The 26,572-nt window shown below is 51.0% G+C and overlaps 1 protein-coding gene across 2 annotated transcripts in view; it reads right to left on the reverse strand.

The window, feature by feature from the left end:
* Nucleotides 1–26,572, reverse strand: part of LOC111159753 (DEAD/H-box helicase 11) — a 35,055-nt gene that overhangs the window by 1,183 nt on the left and 7,300 nt on the right. Inside the window, exons 4-24 of one of the 2 annotated variants that reach the window (XM_022522336.1) lie at nucleotides 21,773–22,021; nucleotides 21,229–21,315; nucleotides 20,782–20,939; nucleotides 13,766–13,811; nucleotides 12,796–12,903; nucleotides 12,480–12,567; nucleotides 11,884–12,089; nucleotides 10,226–10,378; nucleotides 9,046–9,092; nucleotides 8,633–8,712; nucleotides 7,709–7,753; nucleotides 7,521–7,588; nucleotides 5,989–6,027; nucleotides 5,642–5,753; nucleotides 5,347–5,478; nucleotides 4,762–4,874; nucleotides 1,974–2,046; nucleotides 1,524–1,627; nucleotides 711–860; nucleotides 367–435; nucleotides 164–264 (exon numbers count right to left, since the gene is read on the reverse strand). In XM_022522336.1, the coding sequence (XP_022378044.1) occupies nucleotides 164–264; nucleotides 367–435; nucleotides 711–860; nucleotides 1,524–1,627; nucleotides 1,974–2,046; nucleotides 4,762–4,874; nucleotides 5,347–5,478; nucleotides 5,642–5,753; nucleotides 5,989–6,027; nucleotides 7,521–7,588; nucleotides 7,709–7,753; nucleotides 8,633–8,712; nucleotides 9,046–9,092; nucleotides 10,226–10,378; nucleotides 11,884–12,089; nucleotides 12,480–12,567; nucleotides 12,796–12,903; nucleotides 13,766–13,811; nucleotides 20,782–20,939; nucleotides 21,229–21,315; nucleotides 21,773–22,021 (2,228 nt within the window). Of the gene's footprint in view, nucleotides 1–163; nucleotides 265–366; nucleotides 436–710; nucleotides 861–1,523; nucleotides 1,628–1,973; nucleotides 2,047–4,761; nucleotides 4,875–5,346; nucleotides 5,479–5,641; nucleotides 5,754–5,988; nucleotides 6,028–7,520; nucleotides 7,589–7,708; nucleotides 7,754–8,632; nucleotides 8,713–9,045; nucleotides 9,093–10,225; nucleotides 10,379–11,883; nucleotides 12,090–12,476; nucleotides 12,568–12,795; nucleotides 12,904–13,765; nucleotides 13,812–20,781; nucleotides 20,940–21,228; nucleotides 21,316–21,772; nucleotides 22,022–26,572 lie in introns of both variants that reach the window. The other variant, XM_022522337.1, reaches the window with a different exon arrangement.

The raw sequence follows: 26,572 nt of genomic DNA on the forward strand, positions 1-26,572 counted from the left end.
GGAGCTAAAGGGCCAAAGCCACCTCCCCAGAGAGCTGAGTGACCTAAGCAGCCAGCCCGGGGCGCAGACTCCCACCGGCATCAGCTTGCAGGCAGGGACCCGGCCATTCGTGGAGTGAAGGGTGATCACAGCAGAGCCCAGAGACGAGAGGCCCACAACTTACCGGCCAAGGTTGTCAGAGAAGTTAATACCTTCACTCATCTTTCCTCCAACCACAGAGAGGAGCAGAGCACCTGTCACCGTGCCTCCGGCCTGGCCACAACACTGCGGGAAATACCAGTCCAGGTTGTAGAGCCAAAGCTTGAGGCCACCCAAAATGCTGCCAGCTGTTTTCTGGACCCAAGGCCTCGGAGTTACACTTCTCACCTTAATGCACCTGGAATACTCCGCCAGCACCTGTTCCACCTGGTTTGCTTTCTTGGGTTCCTGAAATATCTGAAGGAAAACAATGTCTCCCAGGAAAGGGTTTCAGAATGCATGGGCCCCAGGTCTGCTCGTGGCCTTTATGTTTTCCAGACTGGGAACAGGAGGGGCCCCCAGAGTCAAAGGGTTCTAAGGAAATCCTCCAGAGGTGATCAGGGGTTCCAAGTGGGGGGAGTAAGGAGCTAGCAGAAGTCCAGACAGTTCTCTGACATGCATGAGATATCCTAGCAGGAACTCTAGGTGCCACTGTCCTAATAAGTGGGAGTTCTAGCTGAGAGGTCACTCACCTTTTTCCTGAGAGCCAGGCGGGCCAGCAGCCCACTCTGATCCCAGTGGGCATAGACCTGGCGTTGGTACTCATAGGAGGGGAAGAAACAGACCACCCCTCCAGGGACCACAGTGCACAGGTTACAGAGAATGCGACCAGTCTCATCCATCTAAGGAAGGAAGACAGACAGCCCTCCCTGGAGTCATTCCTGAGGCCGTATCCAAACAGCGCTTCCTGACTTTGAGACTCAAAACCACATACAGAGATCCAAGTGTGACTGCAGTCATGGGGAGGACCTGTGGCCGGAAGCACCCCCTCCCCCGCTCCCTCCCACACACATCACGATGCTAGTGCACTGGAGCTAAAACCGGCTGGCATGCGCCGAGGCCTCCCTGCTCAACTCCCAATGCCTACGGGCCACTGGGGACAAGTTCCACTACAACAAATCGGACACTGAAAACCCCACGTGTGCCTCTCGCGACAGGCCCCAAGCCCCATGTTCCTGCCCGGGGCAGGAAGCGATAAAACCAAATGGCAAGAGAACCAAAGGAAACAAGCAGATTCTCCTCAGGTTCATCCTAAAGGAATGGCCCAAGGTTCTAAGAAAACATTATTTAATGGTCGAAGGAGTGAGGGGAGGGGGGAGCTCAGGCCTCCCAAGGAGCATGCAGATGGGACACTATCCAGCCTGGGCTGCCTCCGTGTGAAAGACCCCAGCACTAATCTCCCTAACACCTGAACACTAAAAGCGCAGGCCAGGGTGCCCAGCACCCCAGAAACCTCTCTCCTGCCCCGGCGAAGGCAGTGGTAAGGTGAGCGGGCTGGTACTAACCATCTGCGGCAGCTCTCTCTTCTGGTATGTGAACTCCAGCTGCTGGCTAGAGGGGCCACTGCAGATGACCAGGGGCAAGATATTGTCCGGAGGGATCACATGACCTGCAGAGACCCCAGGGAGGGGCTGAAAACAAGGGGCTGACGAGTCTGTAAGGCAGGGTCTGGAAAGCGCGCTCCCCATCTCTGTCTCCACGCCAGGAAGAGCAGTTCCCACACCCGCCCACGTGCCTGCCCCCACAGCACAAGTGGGTGGTACTCAGACCTCCCCACAAGGCCACCGTGCGAGAGCAGAGAGACGTGAGCCCACGTGAGAGCTGGCAAGGGACTGAGCTCCCATCTCACAGGCTCCTCAGTCCCTGAGGCCTGATGAGAGCACAGGGTCAAACCGCGACGACAAGGGGCCGGAGAGTGACACGGGGCCCATTCCACCCTGGACAGGGATTCTCACCACAGGAAAACTCCACCACTCGCTCAGCTTCCACGCCAGCACAGGCCAGCAGCTGCTCCCGGAAGTCAGACACCTGCAGACCACAACAGCAGGGCTCTGTGATCCCCGAGAGGGCCGGGGACCACAGGCCTGAGCAGGCAGGGGGCCCAGGCAGGGAGGGAGGGAGAAAGCCGCACTTTGGGGAAGACGAAAGTCTGACCTGGCACAATATGTACATAAGAATAGGGAAAAAGAGGTAAAAGGTAAGGCAGATAATAAATTGGCAAAAATAAATAAATAAATAACGATAACCCAGTGTTGGATAGTCTCAGTGAGCCTGTGGGAACAGCATGGGAAATCTGGTGAACTGGGCACAGTGCTTCTCACCCCTGACTAGGCAACCGAGAGCACCTGACAAAATCCACACGTCCAGGTCCCAGCCTCAACTACCGGAGAAGGACCTCTGGGGGGATGGACGGGTGGGACAGACATATGCGTTTGTAATTCTAAAGCACTCCAGGATTTTCACCTACTGAATTGGCAAGAATCCTAAGGCGTGACCCCTCCATGAAGAAACAGGCTGCTGGGAGACAGAACAACTCCAGCTGGAGGAGAACTGGACAGTATTTCGTAAGCTGGATGTATTTTTACTTTTTAGCCTGGCAGTGCCCCCCACCTAGGGGTGCCCCCTGAAGGTACAGCTCCGCAAGCCAACACCTGCGCAGGGATACTCCTGCACGTGATCTCTGAGCGCACAACCGCCCTTCCGCCCTTCCACCCTTCCCCTTCGGGAGGGCCCAGCGCATGCGCTCACCACACCCTTGCAGTGTAGAGCGCCCGCTGGCAGGCAGGACACACACCTGCAATGGTCACCGAACAGCGTGAGCGCCACAACACTGGCGCCGCAGCCACTGACGTAAGAACAGGGAGAGGAGAGAAGTGAATACATATATTTGCTTAGTTCTGCAGAGAAATGCAATGAAAGCAGGCGAGGACAGACTGCCGCAAAAGTGACTGCCTCTGGGCACAGAGAGCAGCCTGGAGACGGACGGAAGCGGGACTTTCTGAAGGCACCTTCCAGGCAGTTTCGACTTCTGAACCATATAGGTGTTTACATATTTTAAAAACACATTAAGTCAAAAATAAAAAAATTAAAAAGCAAATGCTGAAACTGAAAACAGACGGCAATAAAGAGGACCTGTTTGCCACAGTCACAACAGAAGCACACAAGGAGCCTGACTTCCAGGGACTTCAGGTCCTTAGTGAGCATACATCCTTAGCAGGATACACTCTCCGAGCAAAAATAAACGCAAAGAAATTAAATTTCAATCACTAGTTTACTGTTAGAATATCGGTAGCATAGGAAAGTATTTGAGGTCTCCTGTGGGAGAGCGCAAGTAAGTAATAAGATAGAACAAACGTAGTAAGAAACCAAATGTTCAGCTCAAGAAAAAAGATATACAGTGGAAGGTCAAACAAATTCATGGATTTTCACTTAGAAATACGCATGATTTTTTAAAGCCATCTTCCCCAGTCTGTCTACAGAAGGTCTAAAAGCAATTACAATCCAGGAGCACAACCAACACCCCCGGCACCTGGATGCTGGTTTCCACAGACCAATCCCCAAATAAGGAAGCCAGGTTACTTGGAGAAATGAAGGATTCCAGATCTGGCGCAAAGAAGGTATAAGGTGGCCTGGGACATTCTGCATTCTGTCGTGCCAAAAAGCAAGAAAGCATCCCAAGGCCAATAAGGGCCTCGTCAAGGACCAAGGGCAGCATGTGGGGGCTCTGAGGGGCAGGGCCTGAAACACCTGAGCATCAAAAGCAGCAAGGACTAAAGATGATTTTAATTTGTGAACAAAAATCTGAGTCTATACACAAGAAAGAAAAATGGAAAACTAACAGAGTGGCAGGAGTGGTTCCAGTGGCAGAAGAGAGGGACCAGAGTGTGCAGGCACTGAGGAGCCTTCCACTGGCTCAGTCCCGTTGCCACGCATACCTTAGGGACAGAACCGCTGTGCAGAGATGTGGTTCTATGTGCCTCCATGTTGCTTAAAACAGAGAAAACCTGGAAATCACCCGAATACCTAACAAAAGAAGAGTGGTTCTACAAAATATAACATACTCACATAACAGAGTAGAGCCAGAGCGCAGTGGGATAAATGCACACAACTGACAAGGAACAATGTTTATGACATTCTGTTGCCGGCTGAAAAATCCAAATCGTAGCAACAGCATGTAGAGATGGAGATTTTTGTTTTTAAAACGTATGTATATTTGTAAAAATTACACATAAAGACTACTATAATGATATACACTAAAACAAATCTTTTGGTGGTGGAATTAAAATCTTATTTTTTTCCCTGCTTTTGCTGGTCTCTGCTTTCTACAATGAAAGCATAATACTTTCCTCTGTGTGTGTGTGTGTGTGTGTGTGTGTGTGTCTGTGAATTTTTAAGAGAGGGAAGGTGGTATCCCTGGTGGGTCTAAGAAAGGCATGGCATTAAGGCACCACCATCTGGATGGGGGCCTGCGATTCCAGAACAGCTGTCTCTGGAAGAAATGTGGTCCTGTGGCTCCAGAAGCACCAATTGGGCAGCAGTGCCCTTACACCCTCGCCTACCCCTGGCCCCAGGCTAAAGGCCCAGGCCTGAGACAGTACAGCAATGCCACCTGGTGGGCGCTGCTCAGCCTGCTCAAGCTGACCCCCTTCTGGTTTGGGGGCCCACTGAACAGGAAGAGGCCTGACAGTGCAGCTGTCCCATCCCAGCACCTGGGGCACAAGAGGCGGGCTCTGGTTCCCTTACCGGCTGCATAGTGCCCCCCGCGATGACCACGGCCCGGCATTCCTTCACCACCTGGGCAAAGTGTACGGCTGGATTCAGGAGCAAGAATTTGAGGCTACTCTGACAAAGACTTCCTGAAAAAAAGACAGACAGCTCTGTGGGGCAGGGGGGCGGGCTGCAAGCCCAACAAAGACTTTCGTGAGTCTGAGGCAGAAGGGAGCATGGTCATGTCTACGGTCATGTCTACGCAGGAACCACAGGGATACCACTTTCCTCTTTGATGAGGTCCCATTTAATCTCCAGGCCAACCCTGTGGTAGAGAGCTCGATCACCTACCCTTGTACATTGATCTTCAGAGAGACAATGAAACAAAGCTTGGAGGTGAGGGAATCAAGATTCAACCCACCTAGCCACAACCACCAGGCCACATGGCCTCCCTCACAGCCTGGCCCAAGGTGCGCCACTGTCCTAGTGCCTCACACCCCCCTCACCACAGGCCAGCAGACCAGTCACCAGCACCCTGCTTCCTGATCCTCGCCCAGGAGGCGCCACGAGTCTCTCCATGCTCTGGCTTGGCGGCCCATGCCGGCTCCTCCTTGGAATTACCTTGGCGGCTCAGGATGACCCTGCCATCCTGGTTGGCAGTGGTGAGGGCTGCTAGGAAGGATTCGATGTGCATCAGCGGGGAAGCTGGCCGTGGCAGCCTGGCCTCGCCCTCCTCCACAGGGCCCACAGGAGCTGTACAGAGCAGAAGGAAGAGGGTCTGTGACCACAGAGGCGGTGGGTGGGAGGGCCCCCTGCGGCAAGCCTAAAGCCATTCTCCGCAAGAGTGGAATCCAGACGTGAGGGATGGACATTCCTGTCCCCCACGTACAGCCCGGTCTCCCACCTCCTAACTCACTCTCAGCCACTGTGGGCTGCAGGGTCTGCAGGAAGTGCTGGAACCCAGCCAGTCTGGGCTGTTCCCTGGAGGGTGTGAGGACTGTGCCGTACCTTTCTGTGAAGCCGAAGAGCTGGGACGGAGTAAGAGAACACAGGGAGGAATGAGGGTGCAGCAGTGGGAGCCCTGGCTGGAGGGAAGTTCCGCCGCACACCAGACAGCCTGCAACTTGCCCCCTAACCCCACCTGCCATGAAGCCTCCAGCGCCCCCACCCCCACCCGGCGAGCTGTGCTACAGGAAGGGAGCAGAGGGGACTCTGAAAGGCAGGGGAAAGCACTGGGGCACTGCCAGGAAGGGGAAGGCACACCTTTCTGCTGATCATGCTCCTCTCACAGTAGCGCCGCACCTGTGAAAGCAAGCCTACTGCAGGGATCTGGCCACCATTCGCTGGAAAAAAGAAACCACCAGCTTCCCAAACCCCAGGGAAGCGGGACTCCCTGCTCGTCCTCCCCTGGCCCCAGGAGCCCACAGCCTCCTTGTTGGCCAAGCGGGTCACCTTCCTCTGAGGTCACGCCTTTCCTGACGCCCCCACACAGCACGGTGGAAGCCTCGTGCAGGCAGTCCCCTCACACATGTGTACACGACTCCAACCCTCTAGAAAGGTCCCCTGATCTCCTTCAATGTGACAGCACCTAAGCTGAACCTTGAAAGATGAAGTTTTAAAAAACCTACAGGAGCAAAGGCGCGAAGGAGGTAAAGCTTGGGTTTGTTCAGGCGTGTCTGGTGCGTACACTATGTGTAGCCTGGAAAAGACGACAGCGAGTTGAAGCCTTTGAAGATTTCTAAAAAGGGTGCTATCTTTCAGCGAAGCTCCACTAGAACATAGTGTGGGAAAGAGAGCAGAAGGGAGAGGGAGTGCAAGTAGGGAGAGAGGGAGAAGGCAAGAGGAAAAGAGCCTCTCCTGATGTGGCAGCCATGGGAATGGAAAGGCTCCAGAAGTTCAAGAGCTATTTCTGGCTCTGGGAGCTGGTGACCATTTAGATGCAGGACCCAAAAGGAGAAGAAAGGAGTCAAAAAGGGCTAGATCGCCAGCCTGTCTGATGGGGTGATGGCAGTGACGGGGACCAAAATGGGTTAAGTTGGGGGTGTGTGAAGACAAATGGGAAGGCTGGAAGGAAAGCAAAGGGTCTGGAGTCCAGGCAGGGGGGCTAACATGCCAGGTACCATCTGCTCACTTGTGTGTGACCTATGCCTATCCCTCCTGGGGTGACCTCTCCCAGCCTAGGGTCCCTCTGCTTCTGAGCGGTGATGGTACATCCTACCCTGGAGTCACAAAACCTGGTGCGCTGCTGTGAACGCAGTAAGTGCTCTGTATTGTCAGTAACTTAGAATCCCTGAGTCGTGAGTCGAGCGATGGTCGTGGGATCCTGCATAGCAGGCCCGGAGCGAGCTACCACCAGCGGCTACACACAAGTCCAAGGCCTGAGGGGGCGGAGGGGAGGCAGTTCGCAGCCACCTCAGCCCAAAAGCAGGATCATGCTCCCAAGTTAACCTCCTGCTCGGACTAAAGGCCCAGGGCAGAGACTGTGCCGGAAGAAAGATGGAACAAGGCAAAGGACCTGGGAATTTCTGTTTGTGCTTATTTGGGACAATGAAAGGCACCTTTTCTCCCTAGTCCCTAGGACCCTTCAACCCTGGATTAGAGATTACTTTTTTCTTGCTGATGCAATGCTTTCAGGGGTAAGTGATTACAAACACCTATGCTGTAGATCCTCAGACTTCTAGACTGCTTGAGGACATTAGGAATTTACTTTTTATTCCTTCGTCTTCACACAGTGTTCTGCTCACAGATGGTAATAAATATAAGCAAATTGGACACAAAAGGATGAAAATCTCTACCTTGAACAAGTTGATGTTGTCGATCTGGCTCTCAAAGAGGAAATCATTGATGGTCTTCAGCTCTGTCCCTTAGGGGTAAAACAAAGGGCCTTGGAATCCTTCCTTGGAAGATGGGAAGACCGAGGTCCCAGAGGTGAGCTCAGAACCGGCTCAGAGCAGCTCTGGGCCTCTGAAGGCAGTCCTCTTACCTGTCTGTGAAAGGCTTTGTGTGTTGGGATTTTGCTTAATGTTCCCTAAAATAGAGAATTCAAGCTGGTCAGGATGGTGACTCTCTAACCGCCAGCTTGTCACACTGAACGCTGTACTCCTTAAATAAGAGCATTCATAATTGAACAGATTTTTCTGCCATGTATAAGCACCCAAAAAAACCGCTGAGAGGACAGGAGACTCTAGGTAGCCTCAAAATCTGACCCGTGTTTGCACATGGAGCCCAAAGCCTTGTGGATTTCATTCTTTTCACACCTCCTTCACGGAGGCTGGGACCAAGTGACCACCCTACTTTATGCAGTCCCAAGGAGCTGCCCAGGGGCAAAGTAGAGATGGAAGGGAAGAGCACCAGCGCTGGGCAAAATCCCTCCAGCAAAATGGTCCCCTGGCTTCCTGGAACTCAGCTTGTATGCAAGCCTTCAGATGGACAGCCATGCAACACAAGAAAGGGCAGGTGACACAGAATCGTTGAGAGCCACATGGACCTGGAGCCACAAGAGTCCCGCCATTAGGTTCACAAAGCAGAGACAGTTCACACCCCTGCTCTGAGCTCTAGTTTACTCAGCTGTCCACAAGGGTGAGCTCGCCTGTGTTCCGTGCTTTCCTCAAAGGTATGCTCCAAAGTGACTTCACGTGGTCCCATTATACTACGCTGTTATTACTACCTGGGGAGTAGGGTCTGGCAAAATAAAAAGGACTCAGAACAGGGGGAAATAAACTAGGAATCTAAAAAAGGATCTAAGGCTAGACAATTCAACTAAGCTGTAAGAGAGAAGAATCTTCTCCATCAATGGCCAAGATAATTCTTGGGGATGCAGAAAACCCAGGTGTCCTGACTAGCATCCAGGGAATGGACCACACAAGCGTAGCAGGCCAGGGGTTAGGGAGGGCACGGTGCTCCTTACCACCCAACACAGTCACAAACTTCTCCAACAGATACAGGATCTGTTTGATGTACATCAAGTTCTTGGCCTTCAGACGCTTCCTGAGGAGACACCAATGGACATCAAGTGGTAGTACTCCACAAGCAACTTCCAAGTGCCTCAAACTGAGGCCTTTCTGTCTAGTGTCTTCCAGAGCAGACCACGAGCAACAAATACACCCCCAGAAAAGAAGGCTCGCCGTGGCCCAAGGCCTTTGTAGCCAGCTGTGGCGTCCCAAGCATTCTAGGCCTTTGTGGGATACACACCATCGTGAACAGAAGGGGAACAGTGCGCTGGTCTCCCTGGCGCTGGGCCCAGGCCAGAGGTGGAGACCCCAGTGCTTTCTCTGAGACTGAGCAGGATTTTCCTTTCCCCCTCAGGAGGCAGTGTCTTACCCATATCGTTCCATATACTGGAGCAACTGGGAATGGGCCTGGCAGAGCTGGAGAGAACAGAGAATGGACGTGAGGGCAGGCCAGGCTCTATCTTAGATTATGCCTAGAAAATGCCACCACGTCACATAGGAAGCGGTAAAGGGAGTGGGCCTGGGTAGAGACCAAAGGCCTTGAGGCTGCTGGGAGCTGAGAGATGAAGGAAGGAAGGTTCTGCTGCAGTATCCACTTTAGGTCAGTAAAAAAGCAAGAGGCTAACTAACTCTTTCAGGTAATGAATCTCCCTGTTAGTTTTTACTATGTTGGGCAAAGATGTATTTTCCACTAAGCAGAGAAGTGGTTCGAGGCAGCCATTACACCCTGGCCTAAGGTCAACCCTGGCTTTGGTCAGTAGAAGTGGTGGGAGGCATGTGGGTGGCTCAGTCAGTTAAGTGTTTAACCTCACTCAGGTCACAATCTCAGGGTCCTGGGGTTGAGTCTGGCATCAGGCTCCCCGCTCAGCAGGGAGCCTGCTTCTCCCACTCCCTCTGCCCCTCCCACCCCATCGCCACCCCCACTCATGCACACGTGCTAATAAAATTAAAAAAAAAGGGGGGGGGGTGGGAATACCATGTGGGCTTCAGGGTCAGAAACCAGTGGTCAAGTCCCAGCTCCAAACTCCTGAGCTGTGTGACTTTCGGCACACTGCTTAAACCCCCCGAATCTCAGAGTTCTCAGTGTTAACTAGGAACACCAGCCCACGTGGAGGCAGTGTGAAAATTCATGATACTGCACACGGGCCACAGCACAGAAGAGGTAATCAACAGTGGCCCTCAGAAACCCTGAGCATCCCTCAAAGCAAGGCTAACAATGCCGAACTACGTGAGGACCCCTGCTTCCTTTGCCCTATCATCCTGGCTTACAGAGAACCGGATATTAGCATCTGGGCTGGAGGGACTCAGGATGACTGACCTAGGACAGTGAAGAGCAAGGACACGAGCCACTTCCCCTTAGCTGGGTCCCCATAGTTCTACTATCTGCTGGAAATCCAGTTAGCCCCCGACGAGGCCACTGCCCCGACTCAAGGCACCCTCTCCCAAGCCACCTCCAGACCAATTCCAGGGCTTAGAGAAATGATCCACGTCCCTCCACATCCCTCTGCCCCATGGCAGGCCCTGGCCCAAGACGGGAGAGGCCGACCCACCTGGGAACCGCTGACCTCTGCACTGTGGATGCCCGTGATGGTGTCGATCAGGTTGTGCGCCTCGTCGATGAGCACCACCTGGCCCTGCAGCCGGATGCCCGCAGCCTGGCGGGTGGCCGCGTGCAGCAGCATCTGGTAGGGCAGCACCACGAGCTGCGGGGAGGGGCGGCCGCCTGAGCAGTGTTGGGGGGAGGTCGGGGGTGGGGGGATACTCCTTGCTTTGGCAAGTGTTCCCCGCCTACTCTAAGTGCCTGGTGCAAATGGTTTTAGCCAATCTGATTCTGACTGAACCAAGAGTGGGGGTGGGGAGAGGGGGAGCAGAGAGGAGTGTGGAACCCCTGCCCAGCCTTATCCATACCTCTGAGGCACCCGAAGTTCCTCAAAACACAGTGAACACCCCTGGTGTACTAGAAGGTAGCCCTACGCTCTGGTCCCAGGGCTGTGACTTCTTAGCTGCATGACTTGGGAAAGCCACTCAAACTTTCTAAACCTTAGTTTCTTCATGGGCAAAATGGACTTAATAAACTCTATCTCAAATGACAGCCAAGGGCCAGAGGTCGGGGCAACAAAAATAAGAACTCTGTAAATTTTTTGGTGCTACTCGTGAGACCGATTTCCCAGTTAAAAGAATATTGATAAAGTGAAACTCCAGAAAACTGGTAACTTAAGGCCCAGCTTTAATTTGGCACCATTACCCACCTGCTGTGAGAAAACAGGTAAATCACTTAGCCTTTCTGGGCCTGTGTCCTCATGTGTACATATGGATAATACCTGCCTTTGCTTTTTCTGTGGGATACTACAAAGCAAAAATGAGGTGACAGGTGTCTCAAAAAGTCAAGATCATGGAAATCTCAGGGCACCTTATATTTGCACACACGTATCTATGGCACTGATCTTGTGACATAGCAGACCGACCCCAGGAAAGCATGCAACAATGGTGGGGGCTGGGAAGGTTCTAGAATTTCCCTCTGAGCACCCATGCAACACAGTTCAGAGTAGTATACTAACAAGCATTTAACTGCTGTAAAATCATTACTAACATTGTTCCCTGTATCTCTGAAAAGCTACCTAATCTTTTCCTGCTTGTATGGAATTCTCCACAAATGAAACTCTATTTCCAAAAGTCACTCGAATTAAACAGTGGCAAGAAGACAGTAAACCATACCAAATAACAATATTTTGGATCTGTCAAATGGGCAGATCCAAATGCCCATCCAAATGGGCAGAGTAAAGATGAGCCTCAACATGGCAAGTCGAAAGACAGCCTTCTCCCACACCGACAGGCAGGTGCCTATGTCAGCACGGTTGGTGTGAAAGGCCGTTTGGAAACACATTTCTGTTCCGCAGCGCCCTGACTGTATCTTCTCAGCTTCCTGCTGCTCTGTGCCCCTGGACTCTGGTTTCTTTAGGACTGCACACCCTTCCCAGTTCTTATCTGCTGTCCCCAGTAAGGCCATCTGTTCCTGCAACCCACAGCCACAGGACACCCCGACTCCCACGCACTGGCACAGAGGGGGTGACAGGTCACCTGGGTGCTGTGTGGTCAGTCCACCCACAGCCAGGGACATCCTCCCGAATTAAGAGGAATGAGGAAACCCCTTGTGGCAGAGGCCACAGTTGGAGCCAAGAGTTACTGTCCAACCCTCCAAGGTCTTTACCTGGGCTGCTGGAATGGCAAACCGGCTCCCGTAATAGGGACAGGCCCGAGCCTCCTTCCCCAGTGCCACCAACTGCTCAATGTCCTTCACCCCCACCAGGACCTGGTCTCGGAGGAGCTGCAGCTGCTCGTAGCTATAGAAGGGGCATGCGGCCCGGTGCTCCTGCCTTCTCCTCTTGGGCTTCTCTTCCTCAGCTCTGTTCCTCTCTGAGGGGGCAGAGGCACAAGGAATGACACCTGTCCACGGGGCCAGCACTGGGTCTAAAATGTCAAGACCCAATTCCATGACCCTTCCCACTACTATTTAGGAAGGTCTCACCATTTGGGCATTTAACTTTGTGTTCTCTAGAAAAAGCCAATAAAATCATCTCAGAGCCAGGTTTCTGGACTAGACACTGACCCAAAAAGCAAAATGCCTTTCCCAAGGAGACGACCTTAAGGAAGGACCCAGCTGCCCACTCCACTGTCACTGCCACTTAAGACACTATCTCCTGCGTCCCGGGTCCACTTCCAGCCCACTCCCCACCACTTCTCAGTACTGCCCCAGGCTACACGACCACCCCAGGGTCCGTGCACGGCTCTAGTGCTGGGGGCTACCGTGTTTGCTTCTCTGCATCTCCACGCAGCGGTCATTGATGAGCTGCGCAGAACCCAGGGTTTTCACGTCATCATTTATACAAAGGTTCTAGAAGACAGAGGGCAAAGAGAGAGCCACAGCAGTCACGACATGATGTACAGCAACCCTCTGGGGCCTGCCCAGCGCCCTGCCAGGAACCAGAAGAGGCCGATCCTCCCACCGCACGGCATGCCCTGGGCCTGGGCCCACCATCCTTCCATGCCTGGAAGAGGAAGATGAAGGCCCAGGAAAGGGAGCGGGATGGCACCCAGGCCAAGACGCAATGCCTCCATGTACCTGCCGAGAGCCGAGGGAGACGAGCCGGGTGTCCTTGCCAAAGGGGCTCCTCTGTACCTCGTGCACAAACTGAGCCAGCTGGGAGTGTGTCCGACTGCAGTAGTAAATCTGCTCCAAGGAGGAGCAGGGGATTTCAGAAACGAGACTACAAGATCTCCATTCTCTGCACATCAAGGAATGCACGGCCCAGTAGGCTGAGGGACTGGGGATAGTGGCCACAAACACACAAACCTAAAACAACGGGACTCTGTCCCACAGCAGATCTCAGCTAACTTGGGGCCCAGGCAGTCCCAACCTCCCCACCTCAGCTCCAGAAGTTTACAAGAACACCCACAACATGGAGCTCCTCCATCAGTCCTGCTCAGCCATGAATCCGGCCACTTCACGGGCTTGGTCATCTCAGGAGAGGCTGCCTCCCTGAGCTGTGGTTCCCCAGGGGGAAAAAACAGATTCTGGCGAGCGTGTCGGGGGTGGGCTGCCCACACACTCCTCCCAAAAGGCTGGGGGGCCAGGCTTGCAGTAGGACAAGGGAAGCTGAGCTATGCTCTATGCTCCTCCAAGACTAAGAGCAAGAAGAGAAGAGAAATAGGGAGAAAATATCTACTTTTAACAGAGAAAACCAAAGTCTTACACAAATGACACCAAATGTTTTAAAACATGACAAATGTCTGAACCCTACATACCTCCCAGCGCTCCGTGCCAACGGAAACACAGACAAGAGAAGAGGGAACCAAAGGGCAGGGCACTCTTGCTCAGGCCTGCCCTCACCCCCTAGCACCTCCAGACAGACACCACCGGTCCATGGGCCTGCCAAGTGAGCACCCCAACACCGAGGTCTGGGTCTGGGGAGCCCCAGAGTCAGGAGACTAGAGGCTCTTTGTTGATGACAGAGCGAGAAGCAGCCAGGGGGGCAGACACAGAGCCCTGGACTCAGGACCAATCCCAGAATACCCAGGACACAATGTCTTACCTTAGTTACATGTTCTTCCTCTGGGTCATCCTCGTCCTCGTCCACTCTGAGAGAGAAAAGAACACAGAAACTCAGAGAACTCAGGCCACCTGAAGACACACTTGAGTGAGCACCTACTGCATGCCCACAATGAGCCCTGGACCTAAGCCAGATTCGGTCCCTGTCATTGGAGGCCAGCAGAGCTGAGGCTGAGCTCTGAGCCAGAGACAGACAAGACACATCCCAGCAACAAAATTCCACCAAAGCAAGTGCCTGCTTGCTTGCCCATTGGGTCAGAGAGATGCACCGAGCTAATACCAGCCTGATCCTCCCCCCCACCGGCACTCACGAGGGAAAGGAGAAAGGGGCACAGTATTCCCAAAACCTACATTCACTGTCCGACTCTGTCCATCATCAAAGGCTACTCCGTCCTTACTGTCCACACCTCCAGCAAACTAGAGTTCTCTCAGTCCCCGCAGAACTGTGCTCCTCTTCACCCCCTCGCAGCCTTGGACATGCTGTTCTCTCTGCCTGGCAGGCACTCGCCCCTCACTTCCTCTTTTACCTAGCCAACTGTGTCAACCTTGAGATGCCCACATAAACACGGCTGCCGTCCTCCACCTCCCCGAGAGGCTCGGCCAGCCCCACGCCACACTGCTGTGGCCCCCTGCACTGTTCTTTGCAACACCCATCTCCTTCAAAAGCACTTATTCTGGGTCCGTCCGCCTCTCTAGACTCATGTCTGCAGGCAAGACTCTGGGGTGTCTTGCTTCTGAGAGGGCCAGGGGACTCACCCCGGCCTCGGCACACGGCAGGAACTCCAAGTACATTTCCTGAGGGAAGCCACAGCTGACTGAAAAAAGATGCTGCTGCCCAGAACCAGACAAACCTCTTCTCTCCTTGGCACCTCACCCCTCCCAGCAATGAAGGAAGAGCCCACATGCACTGAGGGACTGGGAGGGAGGTCAAGTTTGCATTACAAGGCGGAATGGTTAGCTGACATTATTAGTCTAGGCTCCCCCCCACCAAACAAAATCTTTTACAGACACACTCCCCCTACAGGGCCATCACTGGGATTCTTCTTGTTCACCTGGGAATTTTTTTTTTTTTTTTTAAAGCAGAAATGCTAATTCCCTTGGGCAATTAGAAAAGGAGTTATTTATAGGGTTGCTTTTCTGGTCAATAAATAATTGTTCAGAACCCTTTGTCTGACAGGCCTTGATTTAAATCACATAGCACAAGGTGAGCAAACTCAATAGGATCCAGGTAAGAAGCAGGATGTGTGAAGAAAGGAAGAGCAGAAATTTTATGTTCAGAACCGGTTGGGGCACCTGGGTGGCTCAGTCAGTTAAATGTCTGCCTTCGGCTTGGGTCATGATTCCAGGGTCTTGGAATTGAGCCCCCACCTCAGGCTCCCTGCTCAGCGGGGAGTCTGCTTTTCCCTATCCCTCTGCTGCTCCCCCTGCCTGTGCTCTCACTCTCACTCACTCTGTCAAATAAATAAATAAAAATCTTTTTTTTTTTTTTTAAGATTTTATTTATTTGACAGACGGAAACACAGCAAGAGAGGGAACACAAGCAGGGGGAGTCGGAGAAGGAGAAGCAGGCTTCCTGCTGAGCAGGGAGCCCAATACAGAACTCAAACCCAGGACCCTGGGATCATGACCTGAGCCAAAGGCAGACGCTTAACGACTGAGCCACCCAGGTGCCCCAATAAATAAAATCTTAAAAGAAAAAACAATTGGTTGTGTTCTCAGAGAGGCTCGGCTCCTCCTCCCTCTCCAAATACCAAGGCATGAAGCTGCAGGAGTTAATCCGCAGGATTAATGGCTCAGGCCCAGGCCCTGGGTAGTAGCACTTTGTTACTCTAATATTCACAAACTCCATTCAAGTCCTTTCTCTTATCCCGAGGGCGGGGCTCTCGAGGAGAAGTACAGGATCGGGCAAGTAATCTTGGAGGCAGGAGGCAAAGGGTTTGCGGAGCACGTCCTACCTCCCCCAGGTGGGATGCCTAAAGAGGTCTGACCATCTCAGCCCTGGCCAGGGTCAGAAGTTTTGGTTCTAATCCAAGTCCTGAAATCTGTGCTTAAGGGCAAGCCTCTAGCATCAACAAAGAAAAGCCCAGGGCCAGATAATTTCACTGGCCAGACTGATGAGGATTTCGATATTTAAAGAAATGATGCCAACCCTTCTCCAGCTCTTCCAAAACATAGAAGAGAAGGAACACTCCCAAACTCATTTTATGGGGCCAGTATTACCCCAATACCAAAGCCACATAATGACACTACATAAGATGTACAAGCTACTATATCCCCGATAAAGACAGATGCAAACACTCCCAGCAAAATGTTAGCAAACTGAGTTCAATAGCACACGAAAAGGATCAGGCCCCAGGATCAAGTGGGGCTCCTGCCTGAAAGACAAGAATGGCTCAACATATGCAGATCAGTAAATGTGAAACATCAGTCAACAGAATGATAGACAAAAGTCACCTGATCATCTCAGTAACACAGAAAAAACAAATGACAAAATCCAACACCCATTCATGATAAAAACTTTGCCATAGGAGGTACAGAAGGAACGTACCTCGACAAAGGCTATCCGTGACGAGCCCACAGCTAACACTGTACTCAGCAATGAAAGCTTTCCCACTAAGACAAGACTAAGATGAAGGTGCTTCCTTTTAACTCTTCTCTGCAACACAGTGGAAGTCCTAGCCAGGCCCATCAGCCAAGAAAAAGGAAGAAAAAGCATCCAAACTGGGAAGGAAGAAGTAAAACTACCTGTTAGCAAATGACATGATCACACACAGGAAAAGCCTGAAGATCGCACCAAAAAACTGTTAGGACTAATTAGCAAATTCAGTGAAGTTGCAAGGTACAAAATCAACACACAAAAATCAATTTCATTTCTGCATGCTAACAATAAACTATCTGAGATAGAAATAAAGAAAACAGTCTAGTTTACGATGGCATCAAAGGCAATAAGATACTCAGGAGGTGAACACTTACACACTCACAGCTACAAGTCTTTGATGAAAGAACCTGAAGAAGACACGAACGACAGAATGGCCCATGTTTGCAGGTCAGAAGAATTCATGCGCCGAAATGTCCACACTACTGAAATCCATTTATAGATTCAGTGCCATCCCATATCGAGAGTCCAGCAATATTTTTAACAGACATACGAAAACAAAGATCCTAAAAATCATATGGAACCACAAAAGACCCCAAATAGCCAAAGCAATCTTGAGAAAGAAGAACAAAGCTGGAGGCATCACACGTTCTGATTTTCAACAGTATGTTATCAAGAGTACAGTACTGGCATAAAAACAGTAGAGTAATCAAGGCAGGAAGGTACTGGCATAAAAATGGACACATAAGACTCGTGGAACAGAACCCAGAAATAAACCCATGCATATACAGTAAAGTAGTATTTGACAAGGGAGCCAAGAATACTCAATGAGGAAAAGACCGTCTCTTCAGTATGTGCTGAAGAAACAGAAGAGTCACATGCAAAAGAATGAAATGCGGGGCGCCTGGGTGGCTCAGTGGGTTAAAGCCTCTGCCTTCAGCTCAGGTCATGATCTCAGGGTCCTGGGATCGAGCCCCGCACTGGGCTCTCTGCTCAGCGGGGAGCCTGCTTCCTCTTCTCTCTCTCTCTCTCTCTCTGCCTGCCTCTCTGACTACTTGTGATCTCTATCAAATAAATAAAATCTTTAAAAAAAAAAAAAAAGAATGAAACGCAATCCCTATCCTACACCACTTACAAAAACTAACTCAAAAGGGATTAAAGACTTAAATGTGAGGCCTAAAACTCCTAGAAGAAAACACATGGAAAAAAGATTTAGGACATTGGTCTTCACAGTGATTTCTTTCGCTATGACATCAAAAGTATAAGCAAAGCAAAAATAAACAAGTGGGACTATGTCAAAATAAAAAGCTTTTGCTACGGCAAAAGAAACAATCAACAAAATGGAACAGGAACCAAAAAATGGGAGAAAATATTTGCAAATCACCTATCTGATAATAAGGGGCTTATAACCAAAATATATAAGGAACTCCTAAAACTCAAGAGCAAAAAAGAAATGATCTGATGAAGAACAAGCAGAGGAACTGAACAGACATTTTTTCAAAGTCATACAAAAGGTCAACAGGTCCGTGAAAAGATGCTGATCCCCCAAGGAAATGCAAATCAAAACCACAATGAGTGGGGTGCCTGGGTGGCTCAGTGGGTTAAGCCTCTGCTTTCAGCTCAGGTCATGATCTCAGGGTCCTGGGTTGGAGTTCTGCATCGGGCTCCCTGCCCAGCAGGAAGCCTGCTTCCCCCTCTTGCTCTGCCTACTTGTGATCTCTCTCTCTCTGTCAAATAAATAAATAAAATCTTAAAAAAAAAAAAAAACCAGAATGAGCTATCAGCTCACACCTGTTAGAATGGCTATGATCAAAAAGATTAAGTGTTGGCAAGGGTGCCTGGGTGGCTCAGTCACTTAAGCAGCTACCTTCCGCTCAGGTCCTTCCACTCAGGTTCTTCCACTCAGGTTGCGATCTCAGGATCCTGGGATGGAGCCCCATGCTGGGCTCCCTGTTCAGCAGGCACAGGGAGCCTGCTTCTCCCTTCCCCCGACCCTGCTTGTGCACACAGGTGCACAAAAGCACACGTGTGTACTGTCAAATAAATAAATCTTTAAAAAAGAAAAAAAGAAAAGATAAGCGTTGCCAAGAATGTGGAGAAAAGGGAACCCTGTGCCCTGAGGGCAGGAACGTAAATTGCCACTTTGGAAAACAGCACGGATGTTCCCCCCAAATTAAAAATATTAAGTAGCATATGATTAGGCAAGTCCACTTCTAGGTATATACCTGAAGGAAACGAAATCCGTATCTCAAGATCCCTGCACCTCCCTGTTCACAGCAGCAACTAATGAAAACCACCGAAGCACCCCCGGACAGATGAATGCATAAAGAACACATCGCACACACGGTAAAACAGCCATAAAAAGGGGCGCTTGGGTGGCTCAGTGGGTTAAAGCCTCTGCCTTCGGCTCAGATCATTATCCCAGGATCCTGGGATCGAGCCCCACATCGGGCTCTCTGCTCAGTGGAGAGCCTGCTTCCTCCTCTCTCTGCCTCCCTCTTTGTCTACTTGTGATCTCTGTTAAATAAATAAAATCTTTAAAAAAAAAAAAAAAGAGCCATAAAAAGGCAATTCTGCCAGCTGTGACAATCCAGACGAACCCTTAGGGCATTGTGGTAAGTGATGTTAAGTCCGAGAAGGACAAATTCTGGGTCATCTCATGTGCGGAATAAAAAAAAAAAAAAACACCCAAACTCCTAGAAGTAGAGAGTAGATTGCTAGGGGCTCAGGAGTGGGTGAAGGTAGCCAAAGGGTATGATCATTAATAAGTGATTAATAAGTAATAAAATTATTTTAATTAATAAGTTTTATTAATTAATAAAATAAGTGACCATGGTAACAACACCGTATTGTTTATTTGAGAGGTGCCAAAACAGCACATTTTTAAAGAAATATTACGTATGTGAGGTAATGATTTAAGTGACCTCATCACAGTGGTCCCTTTGCAATAGAGACACCTATCAAACCCTCATGGTATGCAACTTCAACTCACACAGTGTTCTATCCTGACTGTAGCTCAATAAAGCTGAGGGGGAAAGAAGGAAGTCAGGGCAGCCGGGACTATGAGCGTCCTTGGGTCAAGTCAGATGGTGCACTGCAGCCCAGCTGTGAAGGTTTTCTCCATCACCCGTCAACGGCAGGTTTCAGACACTGGAGTTACACTCTACACACACTCGGTCACCACAGCGTCAATGACAACGTGGGACACATGGGACCTGCAGTCACCTTTAGAGGAGCAGGAAACCTCCCTTCCAAGCTGGGAGCCCAAGAGGAATGACCTCTAGGGGCACGCATGCCATGGGGGCAGAGCCCCTGATGTCAAAATGACCTCAATGCCCTTCCTAACTCCCAAACCCAATCAGGTCGCTCCCCCACTTGTAATGGCCCACAGCCCCGCAACATGGAGAAAGACACCCAGGGCCCTCGGTGGAACTCCGAGGCCCCCACAAACTGACAGCTGCCTCTTCTCTACCTCATTTGCTTTTAGCCCCTGGACCTTCTCTGTGTCCCTCAACCCACCAAACCTGCTCCCCTTTCCAGACCAGGGCACCAGCAGACCTCTGACTAGCCCTGTCCTCCAGGTCTTCCCACGGCTCCTTCTCACCCTTCCTCACCTCCTCGGAGGCCTCTCCTGGCTTCACCCAGAGGAGCAACCCCACACTCTACCCACTGCCCCGGTTTTATTTTCCTCCTGGGCAAATGCGCTCATTCCGCGCAGTTACCATCTGTGTGTTTGTCCCACCCCCCAGCTCCAACCACATGCGAGCTCGCCCAGGGTAGGGGGCGCATCCGGACGACTTGACATCGGGGACCATGCTGCACCTAGAGCTGACCCACAAAGGGCATCTGTGCAACTGAAGCGTGAATGAAAGAGGAGCCCCGACAAGGGGCAGCTGTCATCTTCAGGGTCTTCTACTCCACCCAGCAGCTTACTGCTCACAAATCAGAAACCCAGACAGAAACCAGACGGTGGAGACAACAGCTTAGGCTAAGGATACATTGATGGTTTACATCCTAAAGCTCCACAGTGTCGTCTGGGAGCAAGGAGCACACGACTAGAGCCGGGCCCGCTGCCTCCAAGGCCCAGCTGCTTTGTCCCCAGCCCTGTGGCTTCAGCTAGGCACAGCCCCCGCTGGGTGTGACGGAGACGCAAACCTGGTGGGGGCAACGGAGCTCAGACCCACAGAGCCAGCGCCGGCAGATGGAAGGGCACTGTCTCCAGCCTTCCGAGCGCTCCAGAGGAGCCCGGCTGAGAGCAGGGGCAGGGGCTGGCACGCCATCCCTTCGGACGCCTTGTGAGGGGCAAAGCAACCTGCCTCTCTTTGGGCACAGGAGCCGCCCCCGTGGGAGCCCCCGTGGCAACCCGGGCAGGGGCAGTGGGTGAAGGAAAAGCATCGTCTCACCGGCGAGCCGCTCCCTTCTCCTCATCACTCTCATACTCGGCGAGGACCAGCTCCTCCTCCCCAGACGCCAGCGGCTCCTGAGGCTCGGCCTCTGCTCCCGCCGCTAGCATCTCCCTGCTGAGGCAGAGGAGACGCTCCATCTCTTCTTCCTCTTGTCTCTGCCGAGGAGCATCGCCAAGCGGGAAAGAGAAACCAATCTCAGGACTGGACCCCTGCCCCCCGGACCGAGCAGCCTGAGCGGCTACCACTGAGGATGACACACACGCCACTACCACAGGCCTCACTCTCCTCCCAGTGTCTAAGGTATCAATACCTCAGCTCAAGCTGCAGCTACTGGGGGATGAGAACTCAGCTTGCGGGGGTGGGGGGTGTCCGGCCCTGGCCACTCACCCAGGGGAGCAACGGCACCCACGCACTGTCCCCGCCACCCCGGCAGAGGGCGCTCACCACGCGCTTGGCTGCATACTTGAGCTGCGCATTGTGCCGAATCTGCCGCAGGCGCTCCTCTCGCTTCTTCCGCCTGACCTGCTCCTCCTAGAGGGTGAAGCAGCCAGAAAGAAAACCCCTGCTGAAGTCCCCAACCATGCCTTTCTTAAAGAGTCCGGGGCACGGCGGTTCTCCCTTCCGTGGGCAACACTCCAGGGGGGCAGCAGCATCCCTGACCCTCAATGTGGGAGGTCCACACACTTTGTCCCAAAGCCACATCCTCTCAATCAAATTCATTCCCTTAATGGAGTCTGCAACCGCAGAACCGCGTTGCCAAGGGCAACGGTGAGGCTCCTTCCCTGGGTGGGTAATGAATGGAACCCTCCACCCCGCCTAGAAAAGGCCTGTTGACACCAGCTTTGAAAAGACAGCGCAGGTGCAGCACCACTGACTCAAGGAGGCACTGAAAAGGCAAAGGACATGCTAACCCCCAGAATCAACCCCAAATCACCAGCCAAGCCCTGTTTCCTGGATGGCTCCCAGCTCCTGTCACCCCACAGCTCACCTTCAGGCGGTCCACCAGGTCCCTTTCTTCTTTCTTCTGCACAAACTGAGTCACCCAGTCAGGCTCTCCTGCAGGCCTCGAGGTGTCTGGAGTCTCTTTGCAGGAGGATGAGAGAGACAGGGGCTGCTCCTTCCCGTCACTCAAGGGGACAGTTCCAGTTTCAAGGAGACGTGCCTCTTCCTGATGTTTCCTCTGCTCAAAGTCACGGAGCCAGGAAAGAGCCCCACAAATAAGACTTAAAGATTTTCCCTATAAGAAGAAAAAAAGTCTTCAAAAAACAAGAACAAAAACCAAAGCTTTCCAAATAACGTTTCTCATTTTAATAAAGCCTTCAAGCAAGGTCTAACTTTAAATATTAGAAAGCACTCTAAGACCAACCTGAGAAAGGACAGGAAGGGATTTAGCAAAAGGACAGCCAGAAAAGATAAGAAAAAAAATAAAAATAAAAATAAAGCTCCTGGCTTAATTATATAGCTCACTATTCCTAAGATAATTTAATGTGGCTTATCAGGTTACATATAAGTACTGCAAGTTAACATAATTAGAAGCTGAGGAATTAGATAAAGTCCCAAAAAAGAATTAAGGCCAAAAACACATGGCTTGAAATCCTATATACTCGCAACGGGAGCCCCATTTGGCTCTGTGCTTTAATACAGCCATGTGCAGACAGAACAAGATCAGTCCCATGAGATCCAGTCTTCAAAAAAATTTTAAAGCAAACTAATTGCTCTGGAGAACACAATTCTTAAAGACTAGAATATCCCCTATGGGTCCTCCCTGTGGGTTGAATTGTGTCCCCCACAAATTCATATGTTAAGTCCTAAATGTATGTCTCAGAACGTGACCTTATTTGGAAATAGGGTCATTGCAGATGCATGTAGTTAAGAAAGGAGGGCCCTGATCCACTAAGACTGGTGTCCTTAACACAATGGGGAAATTGGGCCACCGCGGAAAGCCCAGAGGGAAGGCAACACAGTGAATCACAGGGAAGGCTGGCCTTGGACATACTGAGGAAGGGGCCCGAACAGTCTGCTCTCAAAGCCCTCCCTGCCGACACCCTGCATCTGCACTTCTGGCCTCCGGAGCTGGGAGACAGTATGCTTCTGTGGGTTAAGCCCCCAGCCTGTGGAGCTCTGTTAGGGCAGTGGGAGCACTAACTTCCGGGAGGCTGCTGCATGGGATCTTTCCCTAAAGCTGCTGTTTCTGAGGTCCAAAGGGCAGTTCAGTTCAGGCGAGCCTCTGCAGGAGCCAACATGCTCTGATCAGGCAGTCAACTATCCGAGCCTGCTTAAGCCAAGGGGGTCTCAGAGCATCCAGAGGGGTCCTGAACCTAATATGGGCTTGAACGAACTGTAGGTAAAATGCACAGTGTGTAGGGTTGGGGATAGAGTGGAGCACAGTAGCTAAGGCTTCAGACTCCAGGCTGCCTGGCCAAACATTGGCTCTTCCACTTACCAGCTCTGTGACCTGAGGCTAACCTCCCTACGCTTGTGTGCTCCACATAGGCAAAAATGGGAAGAGTTAAAGAAATAAGATAAAAAAGGAGGCGATGTATATGTGTGTGTATGTGACCGAGAGAGAGAGAGAGAGAGAGAGAGATAGTGCCTTCCTCAGAATTGCCGTAAGCATTAAGTAAGTTCATACTCATAAAAGCTAATACCTACACCAGGACTAGAACAACACCTGGTACGTAAGTGAGCAATAGGAGCTAGCTTTTTTTTTTTTTTTTTTGCTTTTGTTAAGTAATAAATTATTGTGTCCTTGAATAAGAACCTATTTCATGAAGTTCCCTTGAAAGGAACTTGAAATAAAATCCCATGAAGATTTGATTTATTTATTTGTCAGAGAGAGAGCACACACACAGGCAGGGGGAGCAGGAGAGGGAGAAGCAGGCTCCCTGCTGAGCAGACAGCCTGATGCAGGACTCAATCCCAGGACCCCAGGATCATGACCTGAGCCAAAGGCAGGCACTTAACCGACTGAACCACCCAGGCGTTCCCTATTTCATGAAATTCTTAAAAGGTCCTATGACAGAACGGCACTTCTGAAGAATGAATGGATAACATATCTTTGGAAAAGCCCATATATACCATTTCTCTCAGCTTTTGATGAATACAGAATGGCAAAGCCTTCTAAACAGCCCTCCCCAGCAGCAGCTCGAGAGCACATTCTGTATTGCCAGTAAAATGGGGAGCCACTGGCTTTAGCCATCAACAAGCTAAGGTCACGAGAACCACCCCCTGTAACAGTGGCCCAGGGTCAGACAGCTGGTCAGAGCCAGCACCCTCCCCTGGAAAGGGAGCTGAGGACCTTCCTAAGGGAATGTCAGAGTTATCTTCCCACAACCACTGCAGGCACACTCTATCACAAAGAGAAAGGAGAACTGAGGCCTGCAATTCTATATCCTCTAGTAAGACAACAAAAATTTAAATTGGAAAACATTAAAAGGATATATGACCAAATGCTCATGTTAGGAAATAAATTTAATAAAGTATCCACAACATACCTAGCTTTGAACAATGTTATTTCATGGGGTACCATCCAAGGTATCACAGTTCTAAAGTTTACGCCAAGTACATTCATACACTCTAAACACCCACACTGTTGCGAGCACTGGGCTTGATGCTGAGAAACAGAGTTCTCTAGAAAATGCCCATAGGCACAAACTTAACACACGAACCATGGCCATGGGGTGTCACATTTCCCTGTGAAGCATGGGCTCCATCCAGGTGGAAAGGTCAGCACAATGTGGGGGACTGATGAAAAGCTATAAAGGGGACACGGACAAGGGAAGCAGCTGCATCAAGAGCTAAGCGGGGAGCTCAGCCGCCGAGGCAGAGGTGAGGCACTGCGTGTAATGGTACGGCACCCCGGTGAGCAGTGGGGCGCCCATGATGGGGAGAAGAGCTTACTACAGGTGTGATTTAGACAGTGTCAGAATGGGACAGTAACTGAAGTCACAAGGACAGGAGACCCTGGACCCAAGAACATCGACAAGAAAGGGCTGAGCAGAGGAACAGGTTACACGGAACTGGCAGAGCGCTGAGATGGGGACCTGAGCCTCCAGGTTAGACAGGACAGAATGAACACATGCTCTTCTGTGTTCTTTTCTGAAACATGCTAAAATTACACCAAAGGCATAAAAGAGGCTTAAAACCCACCGAAACAAAGAAAGCGGAAGAAGGGAAAGTAGGTTTTAGGAGAGATGGAAAGCAGACAACCAGAACTGAGAGGAGTAAAGGATGCTAAGCCTGAGTGCCTGCAGAGATTCCCTGATATTCGTGCTCAGAAGCCCCAAAACTGCCAGGGACGTCCCCACCGTGCAGGAGACAGGACGTGTACCCTCTGGAGGGTCTGAGCCAGGAGGGCTCTGGAAATGGCGGGTCATGTGAAGGGTGGGGAAAAGGGCCAGACCCAAATCAGGACACACAGTGAAAGACCATGCACCTGAAGCCACTTCCCCAAGACACCTTCAAGAATACTGGCCATCAGGCTGGGACCAGAAGGCAAGGGTTTAAAGGAGCCTACTCTGGAAAAACTGGATGGCTCGAGCGACATCACACAGACACTAATCACCGGATGCCCCAACAGAGAGGCTAGCCCATCAGCCCACAGCCAGCCTCCAGCCAGCCCTGCGGTGGCTTTTTCTTGAACACCAACAGAAGACAGCCGAGGGTCACCAGACATTTGAGGAAAGCCTCTCAGCAAAGCACAGAACCCACACTGGGGGAGGGAGGAGGATGGACAATGAGATGATACAGGGTGGAAAAAACGCAAAAATGCTACTTTAATTGATATCTTCAGAAAGATATTACTATTTCAGGGAGACTAGAACAGGATGCTATTTTTAAGAAGCAAAGAATAAGAACAAGGTCCTAAATATTAAAGACAGAGTAACAGAAATAAACTGAAGAGAAAGACTGGACAACAAAGTCAAAGGAATCTTGAAGAAGCAGAATTCAAAGCAAAACAGAACAAAAACAAACCAATATGCCCAACAAGACAGGCAATTAGAAGACAACACAGTAACAGGATTAACCAGAAGGTCCAAACTCAAAGAATGGGAGTACCAGGAAGCTTATCAAATGTGTAAAAACATCTCAGAATGGAAAGAGAGAAGCTTCCTGTTGCAAAGTACCCATCAAGAGGCCAACACAAAGAACTGACCACACTCTTCCAAACCACCACCAAGAAGTTTCGGAATACAAAGGACACTGGATATCCTGAAACTCTGGAGGGCGGGGTGGGTGGACCAGGCCACCAAGGACCGAGGTGCAGGTTGCACTGGACTTCCCAGTAGCAACACTGGAACCCAGAGGGTGGAGGGAGCAACCGGGAGGGAAAAGCACTCTGCCGCTAGAATTATACACCCAACCAACCAATCGCGGTCAAGCAAGTGAAAAGGCACATTGACACATTTTCAGACCAGCATAGTCTCAAAATCTTACCCCTCCATGTGACCCTTCAGGAACGTTCTCTTCCAAAACAAAAGTGAACCAAGAAGACATGGAATCCAGAAAACAGAAAATCCAACCCAGAAAAGAATACACTCAACAGGGATGAATCCCCAAAATATATACTCAGCCAGTATAAGAAGCCAGTCACCAGACAGGACTTACTGTATGATTCCACTCCCATGAAACTTTACAAAGACAGAATGCGTCTGCAGAGATGGGAAGTGATCACTGGCTGCGGTGCGGGTGTGCGAGGGGAAGAACAGCAGCCAAGGGTACAACAAACCCTGGGCTGATGGAAACGTTTTCCATCTTCACTGCGGTCGTGGTTATATGGGGTTTACAT

This window comes from Enhydra lutris, unplaced genomic scaffold (assembly GCF_002288905.1).
Source record: "Enhydra lutris kenyoni isolate GAN:26980312 unplaced genomic scaffold, ASM228890v2 scaffoldscaffold69, whole genome shotgun sequence".
Lineage (NCBI taxonomy): Eukaryota > Metazoa > Chordata > Mammalia > Carnivora > Mustelidae > Enhydra > Enhydra lutris.